The 9,468-nt window shown below is 48.1% G+C and overlaps 1 protein-coding gene across 2 annotated transcripts in view; it reads left to right on the plus strand.

Moving 5' to 3' along the window:
• The window catches only part of RPRD1B (regulation of nuclear pre-mRNA domain containing 1B), a 26,607-nt gene extending 26,052 nt beyond the window's left edge, over nucleotides 1-555 (plus strand). For both annotated transcript variants that reach the window (XM_009893384.1, XM_009893385.1), the window contains exon 7: nucleotides 9-555. In XM_009893384.1, coding sequence (XP_009891686.1) covers nucleotides 9-158 — 150 coding nt within the window. In that variant the 3' untranslated portion in view covers nucleotides 159-555. The remainder of the gene's footprint in view (nucleotides 1-8) is intronic.
• Nucleotides 556-9,468: the final 8,913 nt, after the last annotated feature.

Raw genomic sequence — 9,468 nt, forward strand, 5'->3', positions numbered from 1 at the left:
TCCCTTAGGAGTATAAACAGAAGCTTGCTCGGGTAACCCAGGTCCGCAAGGAGCTGAAATCCCACATCCAGAGCCTTCCAGATCTGTCACTGCTGCCCAATGTCACAGGAGGTCTGGCACCTCTGCCGTCTGCTGGTGACCTGTTTTCAACAGACTAGAACAAATGGTGTCCTCCAGTTTCCATTATTACCAGCAGAAGTAAGAAGACTCTGGTGTTGACTGGAAATCCAGTCTTCCAAGATCTACAGTAGGAAGGAACTTGCAGACCCCGCTTTCAACCTCTTGGCTGCTCACGCTCACCCTCTCTCTGTGTACGCCGGCTCACGTTGAGGGGAGGAAAAAGGGCAAGTTTGTGTGAGCTCTAAAGGGAGTGGGGATAGTCCATATAGCCAAACTTTTCTCGTATTTTTCCATATTCTTTAGTTGCTGTTTACTCTTAGCACTTGTTATCCCCACAAAAGTCATGAGAATCATGTACATACATACCTGGAAAGTTTTCAAGGAGAGGTTGACCGTCTAACATTCTTCTCTGTAAAAGTATCATTATTTCTGCATAAGTCTTGTCTGTTTTAGTTGGGTTTCTGAACCTCATCTCTGAGAGCAGTAGGGTGGCTAGTGGGCTTCGTAGGGGGGGGTGTGGGGGTGTGTGTGTGTGCAGGTGCTGTACCATGTCAGCATCTACTGAGCAATGGTACAGAGAAATATTTTTCTTAAATCTACAGTTCCTCATACTGTTGTGGGACTGACGTGAAGATAGTTCCTATTTGGCATGTACATAAATTGAAACTCACCACAGGCAATAAAAATAAGCAGCTTTTCTTTGTGAATTAGAGATAGCTTCATAATTTACACTCTGCTGAGCAATGCAGAACTGGGTATTACCTAAATGAGAGTGGAAGTAAATTTTCTTCTAGCTACCTTAGATTTATACCACATTTTTCCTCTTCATTATACAAAATTAGGTTGTCATAGAAGCTTTGGTTTAACAAACTGAGAGGTTGGAATTTTGTATTGCAACTGGCGATACCCCAGTGACAGGCACTGTTTGATCTACTCTGAGGATGGTTACATTGGAAATACTATTCTATAAATTCTCTCTGTAGCTTTAGTGAAGTGATTTGATGAACAGAAGTCAAATGTGGTATAAATATTTATTTATATATATAGAAAATAGACCCATATATATGCACATATCCTGTATGCACGTGTACCATGTCCATGCATGTAGATATTAGAAGGATGTACTTAATTTTGTGTCACAGATTATTGTGAGTTGATTTTTATAATCGGGAAAAGTTAAAAAAAAAAAAAAAGGCAAATTTAAAATACTCTTAATTCCATTATGTTGCTAGCTAATGTTTTAGCTGCCATGGATGTAGTTACATTTCAGTTTGTGTGTTAGGTCTAACAAGCTGGACTCTGATCACTGAAAACCATTCCAATTTGGATAACAATTCTGTTTAAATTTAGCACCTCTCACTATAAAACATTTTAAGTTTCTGGAAACACTTGATCTGATAATACAGGTTTTGTAACACAGAGGCTGAAATTAGTTGAAGTGATGTGCTGTGTTTGTGCCTCCCTATAGTCTTAAGCTGCTGTTGTCAAAGACATGAGAGGAAACCTACAGAAATGCAAAGCTCGTTCTGCATCCTCATTAATTTATTTTACAGGGTATTCAGTAGCCTATTCAGCATTCAGTTAAAACAAATAATACAGCATTTTTTGGTCATTAAGTTGTTAAGAAACTCACATCCTTTTCTTACTGACACTTCGTTTTGTCCTTTTTTTTAAAAAAAAAAAAAAACCTCCTTGCACCCTTACTGCCCAGCCAAGAAATGTGCTTTTAGTTTACAGGAAATCTTCCAGTGGCAGAACTATTCTTTCCACGAATTGGTTTGATTGTACAGCCTTTTATGGTCCAAACATTATTTAGATAAAGCATTGTACATTCTCTCTGCTTTTGCCAAAAATGAAAAACAAAAAACCCCCACCAAACCTCGGAAACCTAAACCAAAAGACTCCTTTCTATCCTGTCTCAGCTCGTGGAGTTACCCTGGGGCTGTTTTAACCAATAATTATTTTGACGATTGATTGAATGTGTATCCATTATAGGACAAAAAAGCTGTCATAAAAAAATTTATGTAGACAAATGTGTTGACATCTCACGCTGTTGTTTTGGGCAGATCTTCTGTGAGAGAGTTGTATGTCTTTTTTTTTTTAATTGAAATGTTTTGATTTTTTTTTTTTTCCCCCCAAATATATGTGTGTGTTTTATTTTGCTTAATTTAAATGAAGTCTTGTGGTTTTTAATTTTATTTGTTCTACTTTTTGGGCAAAGGGCGTCTGGTGAACTGGGTGACATTCTCTCAAGGTTAAACAGATTTCCCCAAGGTGTGTCGTTTTTTAACAAAAGGTCAAATCTGTATATGAATTGATTTAGGAATTAATTTAGAGATATAGGCTGCCATTTGTGACAGCAGTATATTCTGAAATGTCTCATAGATATCTATTTTTGAATAAAGAGGGTGTCGTTGAATAGCAGTGGTTTTACTTTTTTTTTTTCCCCCCCCACAATGGAGGCGTTGCTCTGGCACACCATGGGTTTTGCTTTGGGGCTTTTTTCCCTCTAAAATCGGAAGCAGTGACTGCGGAACGGTGCTTACGTTGGAGTTTGTAGATGTAGAGTATCATTTGAGTTTGTCAAGTTACAGTCACACTTTCTGACAGCTTGCAAGCCAAATCGATATGCCACTTTCTCAGGTCGTTACTGCAACGAACACAACTAAAATATGCTCCCCTGCACTAACCTCTGATTTGAGGGGCACAATATGCAGACTAGCTTCTCAATTCATACATTAATTTAGGTTATGTGGAGGACATGTATTTTTTTTAAGAGTAATTATTTACGAAGAAACAAACAAAAGCCAAACCTGGGACCCAGGAAACTGACTTTCCTGTACAAGCATCCAGAGCTGCTGTTCCAGCAGGGTTTGTCGTACTGCATAATCAAAGCCTTTCTGGTTTTACTGGGGGGGGGGGGGGGGATTCTTTGCCTGTTATTGGGTGTTGGGGGGCTTGGGGTTCGTCAATTAACTACTCTGCAATGGTCTCTTTGGGCAAACAGTAATTGTTTCATATGCCTTGGAGAGTATCTGTAAAGCTGCTTACGTTTTTATACCCATTTACAAATCTTCCATTAAAGAGACTATATTTAGTACTACTTTCATAAAAGGCTTGCAGAAGTTTGATACGCAGCTTTCTGTGAGTAGGAGGGAGTCTGATGTGATTCCTTTCAGTTAAAAGCCACCTTTGTATCCTGTTTGTAGGAATTAGAGTGAGGTTTTCAAAGACATAAAATGTGTCTAGGTACTGGATGTCCTTCCTTGCCTTTGAGAATTTTTTATTTTTTTTTTTTAAGAACTAAACAACTGTCTCCACAAATATTTGACTGTTCTGCAGCTTTCTGTGCAGTTAACTCCTCCAGTGCACTGGTGTGCGTTCCCTTCGCTCTGTGTATTCCCCAGGTGTTGCTCTATAACGGACTAATGTTGGTCTACACATCTGTAGAAGGTGAGAAGTCGATCCTAGTTAACTAACGCTTAAATCTGGAAGATCAGAGGTTCCGGTGGTGCCGGGAAAGCGGAGCTGGGGTGGCCTCAGCGCGGCGAGGGCTTTCTGTGGAGGTGGTGAGCAGTTGCTGCCTGGCGCCTGACGTCTGGCCCCGGAGCGAGATTGCTGTGGGCTTAGTCCACTTACTTAACTCAGGCCAAGTGTTGATAAATTCCCTGGTCAGTTCCAAAATTTGCGCGTGTTTATCTTTAGGAATAGATAGAAAAAGTATGAAATGCCCTTCCTGCTGTCTGACAAAGAAATAAAAATGACTTTGTGAAACATTCGAATGAAGTATCACCTTAGATGCTATGACACTCTCTTAGTGGTGTGAGACTGGGGCACGCGTGTGCCCGTGAGTTCACTTGCTTTTAGGGAATTGCCACCGGCATCAGTTGCCTTTTCCCTGTTTGAACTTTGTGATGGTTTGCAAGGTTGGCGCCCACCGAGTTTCCTAAGGGCTAGCTGTACTTTGGAGACTTTTGGATAAACAGGCGAGGAAAACGAGCCAGAAGAACTGGGAAGCTTTGGAAGCCTTGGAGGTTCAGTATTACTCCAGTAAGGATCCAAAATCCGTAAAGGATTTTGCATTAGCACTGAAGTATTATTTTTGTACCATCTTAGAAAGTAAATTCTGGTCTCCGTAGCCAAGTAAAATGAAAGTGAAGTTTGAATCAGTGCTTTATAGAGGAGAAGGATAAAAATGCTCCTGTTAAAATACGGCAAGTAAAGGGTCTCGGATTGAAAGCCTCGTGGTACAGGAAATACCAGGGCTGGTTTCACCGTGCAGGAGGCAGTTTGATGGACGGTGAGGAAGGCTGGGGGTGGAGGGAGCTGGCTCGCTTGAGCGGCACCTGATTTGGAAAGGAAAAATCAAAGTTTGACGTTTTTTACATACCTGCAGGCTTGGATTTCGGGGCTTTATGCTTGCTGCCAGAGGATCTAGGATGTGCAGGGGAGGGCTTCCGTGCCAGTGGGTGTGCTGAGCCCGCGGGGAGGCCTGGGGAGGTGTCCAGCTCAGGGCTTCTCTAGCAAGTCTAAGAAGCAAATAAGCTTCTTTGAGGGATTATATTGTGAAAAGCGAGGTCTTGTGGAAGGAGGATTGAAAGGAAATGGGTGTGAATGACAACGTAAATGCCTTCATGTCTCCTAGAGAGCTGCTGCAGCCTTTCCCTTCTTCGTTCCTCTCTTTTTCCACTTGCAGGAATCTTGTGAAGAGACTGCTGGAAGGCAACAGTAGATAGAAAATTGTTTCTTTATTTGTGTTTTCGGTAAGGGCTTCACATAACATCATTTAGTGAGAAGTTTAATAAAGGCTAATACCCTCCCAAGCCTCCGCATACGCTGGAGCAGATGAAACTTCATGGTTACGCTGGTCCCGGATGCAGGAGGCTTTTCATACTGGAGTGTCCGAGGCCCTTACGGAGGGGATCAGCGCTCTTGGCTGTAAAATGCCCAGCGCAGCAGCGCAAAGGGTGGGAGATGAGGCCTGGAGGCGGGCTTCACCCGGGAAGAGAGCGGCAGCGCTGGGAGTATGTCCTGAATCCCCTGCTTGGCATCCCCCTGGTCTTGTTACTGAACTGCCCGGCTTCTGCCGCGTGAATCAATGAAGCGGCTGTTCCAATGAGATGATGGGACATCTGCCACTCTAATTGCCACAGCAGATGACAATCATCTACTCCGCTGCAGTCATCAAATGTGGGTTTTGAGATATTTTCTGTGCTGTCCAGGGAATGGAGGCTAAAGCGTGTATTAATATAGGATACCCAGTTGTGTTCTCCCTGCATCTGCCACGTGTTTTCTGGCACAGAGCTAACTATGAAACATCTTTCTTCACCTAAAACTGTGTCTTTGCACGGTTTTTCTGATGCTTTGGGCCGAAGGAAGCTTGGCGTTTGTCTTGGGGAGACTGAGTACCTTCAGACAGGTCTTCTGTTTTGTTTTGATCAGCCACGCTGCCAGCAGCAGTGGAGAAAACCCAAAAATCTCCTCTTGGCTTCCTTTTGGCTGTGTTGCTGTGGCTGTTCCTGGCGTTTGTGGAGGAACCTGGTGGTGAAGTACTGCGGGTAAACCTGCCCGGACGTGGCACCTGCGGTGGCAGCAAGCTGCTGGGGCCTCTTCTCTTCCATCCCCGAGCGGGCAGAGAGGCGCCGTGGGATCAGCCGACACAGGTTCCAGCGGTGCAGCCCTGGGAGGGAGACGTTTAGGGTAAATGGGCGCTTTGGGCACCGAAGTACCCACCGAGCACGCAGCAGCCCAAAGGGCAGGCGTTTTGCAGCCCCACCGAGCCTGGACCCTTGGCAGCGGTTGTGAGTACATGTCGCTTTCTCCCAAGTTTTCATCCGCTCGGGGATTTGGTGTGCTGCTGCAGCTTCGTGCTGCTGCTGAAATGAATCAGTGTGAGAACTAATAATAAACTGTAAAGACATTTAGGGTCTTGTCTTTTCTCTCTGGGAAGAAACAAGCGGCTCACTGAAAGCGGGTCCCTCTGCTGCAAGCACCTGCCTGGCTCTCACCAGTCTCCTTACTGGTTTGTCGGCCTGAGTCCAGCCCGGGCAGGATGGTGACCTGCTCTGCGGAGCAGAGGAGAGCTGGCACCGCAAGCGCAGGGCTGGGCTGGTGGGTTGTTCCCCCCTGGAGACTGTGTAACGGGTTGAGGCAGGCACAGAAAAGGCTGTTTGAGTTGTAACTCTACTTGATGGCCGCGCTGAAAGAAGCGTCTCTCTGCGGTGTCTCTTGCACCTCCCGCGGTCTTGGAAAAGGGGGATGGCTTCCCGAGGGAGTGCAGTGGGAACTCTGGACATCTGGGTTTTATTGTGTGGTTTTTCTCTCGCTGCTTGCCAGTGCCTCAGGTGTCCCGTTGGTTGGATGAGCGTAAAAATGCATCTGTGTTTGTGGAGAAGGGAGAGCTTTGGAGAGGCGGTGGGATTTGAAGATCCCACAGAATTGTACTTGTGCGAGCTCTGATTTATGGTAGATTTTTCTAGTCTCAATCCATCAATGAGGGTAAGTTAAAGGTCCTCAAGTCTAAAATGAGTTTACAGTCACTTCTTGGCAAGTCAGCATCTCTGGCGAGCTGAGATGTATTAATAACCTCTCCTCGACATGTAAATAGTTTCACATTGCTTTGGCACTTGGGCTAATGCTGAATTACGAATTCTCCCGTGCAATGGATGCTGTAAATATTTAATTTATAATTTATTGCTTGCATGGCAAGAGTCCCAAAGGGTCTTATAGGTGTAGCACAGTACAGCGATGGGGGATCCAGGGATGTGCGCAGAGAAGCTGTCCCCAAGCCGTGGCAGCCAACGGTGCCTCTTCTGCCTGGGGAGAGGCCCCGCGGTGGGTGCAGGACCCATCACGCTGTTCTCACAGTCCTTAAAGGACAACTAAGAGGCTGGTGCGGGACAGCAAACACCCATGGGCTTGACCGAGGTGCCTTAAGTAATTCTTTAGGCTCTGCAAACAGTCTGGGAGGGGGTAGTTGTTGCTGGATAATGGGGGAGAAACCAGCCCCAGAGAGAGCCAAGCTCCAGAGCCAAACCGTAAATGCATTTGGAGTCTCTTACGAGCTCGTTTCTCGTCAAGCAGCCTTGCTCTGCCGAGCCTCAGATGGATGGGAGTGACCTTCAGAAATAGCTGTGCTAATGTTTATTTTATCAGGACCCAGCTCCGAACCAGAGGAGGTGCCGGTTATTTTTAAACCAGGCATTGAGCAGCTTGAAGCCTGGCTCAGCAGAGCTGTGTGTAACAAATGCTCTTTAAAGTAAGGCTGTGCATCATCGCTGGCTCTGAGGAATGTTCCTGACAAGGGAAGGCAGCGCTGAGTTCACGCCGTTAACTCCTTCGGGCACCGCTGCTCCTTTGGGGCTGTCTGTGCTCCTGGGACTTGTGTCTCGGGGGCTGATGGGCGCTGCCGTGGTCCCCACCGCTCGCCCTCCCGGCTGCAGGAGGAGAGAATCCCCATCCCCATCTCTCCTGGAGCTCCTGGCCTGTTCCCACGCTGTGGGGTGGGCACTCTGTCCCTCAGGAGAGCTGATGGTGGCAGCTCCTCAGCCCTCCCTGGGGGATGGACCCTTCCTTCCCACCTCCCCCAGTGAGAGGCACCACCAGCAGCTCCACCGCAGCCCACAGTGGTCCCAGCTGTGTTTTCTGATTGCATTTGAGAAAAACAGCATGGAGAGATGTGATGGTTAAACATCCGCTGGGTAAGAGGAGAAGGATCATGTGGCCGTCCCAGAGAGTTGTCTTGAAAGATTTTGGCAGCCAAATAACCTGCTGCCAGGCACAAAGCCTGAGCCCAGCGGTGCCCACCCCGTCCCTCGCCTGGAGCAGAAGCCGAGGCTGCTGCCTGCCCCTGGGGCGGGATGGAGCCCGGGCAGCTCCTGCCTGTTCTCCCTTGGGGTGAGCAGAGCCAGGGAGCTGGGAAGTCTGGCTGGGGTGAAGATTTTATCTCATCTTAAAGATAAACAGAAAGGGAAGCTGGAGGACAGGTTGCCCTGGGTAGGAGATGCTCCCAGCTCCCCATCCACCCCGGATCGTGGCCGGGATGGGAGACTCCGACAGCCGCCGGCAGTGTTGGGGTGACAGGGACCAGCCGGTGCGAGCTCTCCAAGCAGGGTCACCCTGTGCTACAGACTGTGCCCCAGTTTGGGTGGTCAGGGGCTGGGCACATCCCCCCTCTGCCTGGGGCTGCTGTGGATGTGGGAGCCCTTGGCTGAAGCAGGAGACCAGTTCTGTAATGGTCTTTCTGGTGTTTGTTTAACATGGGCAGGGAGAGTCCCATGATGTTTGTGGGGAGAAAGCAGGAGCGTTGTGTTCTGCCATGGGAAGTGTTTATCTTGACCCCTGTTCCAGGCTTGAGACAAATCCCCACCCTCCTCCTCCCTCCCTGTGCTCGGCCACCCCTTTCCCCTCGCTCCAGGGCAGCTGCCCGCGGGTGGCCCCGACGAGAGCCTGGGTGTGCAAAATGTGTTTGTTTAATTTCCTGTGCAGGTTTTCTCGCCTGTCCTTAGGTCACAGTCATGGCACGGTGGCTCCGGGAGAAACGCACCAGGAATGCGTGGTGTCTCCATTCCCGCTGTGGGAGCGGGAGAGCCGTGGGGGTCACCGCTCTTTCTGGGTACAACGCCTGAGCTGCAGAGCACCCCGCGAATGCCGGGCTGTGCCGGCTCCGCAGCTCGGGGCGGAGGGAGGTGGTTGAAGCGGGGCCGACAGCGTGGCTTTAGTGCAGCAACGCACCAGCCACAGCCATAAACCCGCAGCGACAGTACTGGGCTGGGGGGGAACTCACCCCTCGGGCGCTGGGAGAGGATGGGTGTTCAGAGAGGATGCTCAAGAAGAGCCAGGGCTGGCTTTAACAGTGAAAAATAGAGTTTTTATTCAGTGCTTGCATAGTTCATCCATGTCAAGGTAATGTCCCATCCCTCATTGCACAGTGTTTGTGTTGATGGGAATAGATATCAAGGCGAATACCCTGCTTTACCTATGCAGTAGGGTTATATGCAGTATATATTTCTATAGCTATAAATAGATTTGTTATATACGTATATGGCATATAAACAGCTTTGTGCTCACAGTATACAATCTTTTTCTCTACTGAATTGCGTTCAGAGAATCGCAACGGCACGCGTGAGCACGGCTGAGGTGCAGTCAGTGCTGGAGAAGGTTGTTCTGCTCTTTTGGTTTATAAAATCTGCTCTGCGGGCCGGGGGCCGTCAGCGCTGCAGGAAGAGGAGGGAGCTGGCAGCTGCCCGGCTGGGCTGGGCCGGGGGCTCCCTGCTGCGTCCCAGGCCAGGGGACAGCCAGGATGGGACATTTCCAACCCACGGGGTGAGGGAAAGGCAGTGGAGGGGG

This window comes from Charadrius vociferus, unplaced genomic scaffold (assembly GCF_000708025.1).
Source record: "Charadrius vociferus isolate BGI_N301 unplaced genomic scaffold, ASM70802v2 scaffold259, whole genome shotgun sequence".
NCBI classification, from domain to species: Eukaryota; Metazoa; Chordata; class Aves; order Charadriiformes; family Charadriidae; genus Charadrius; species Charadrius vociferus.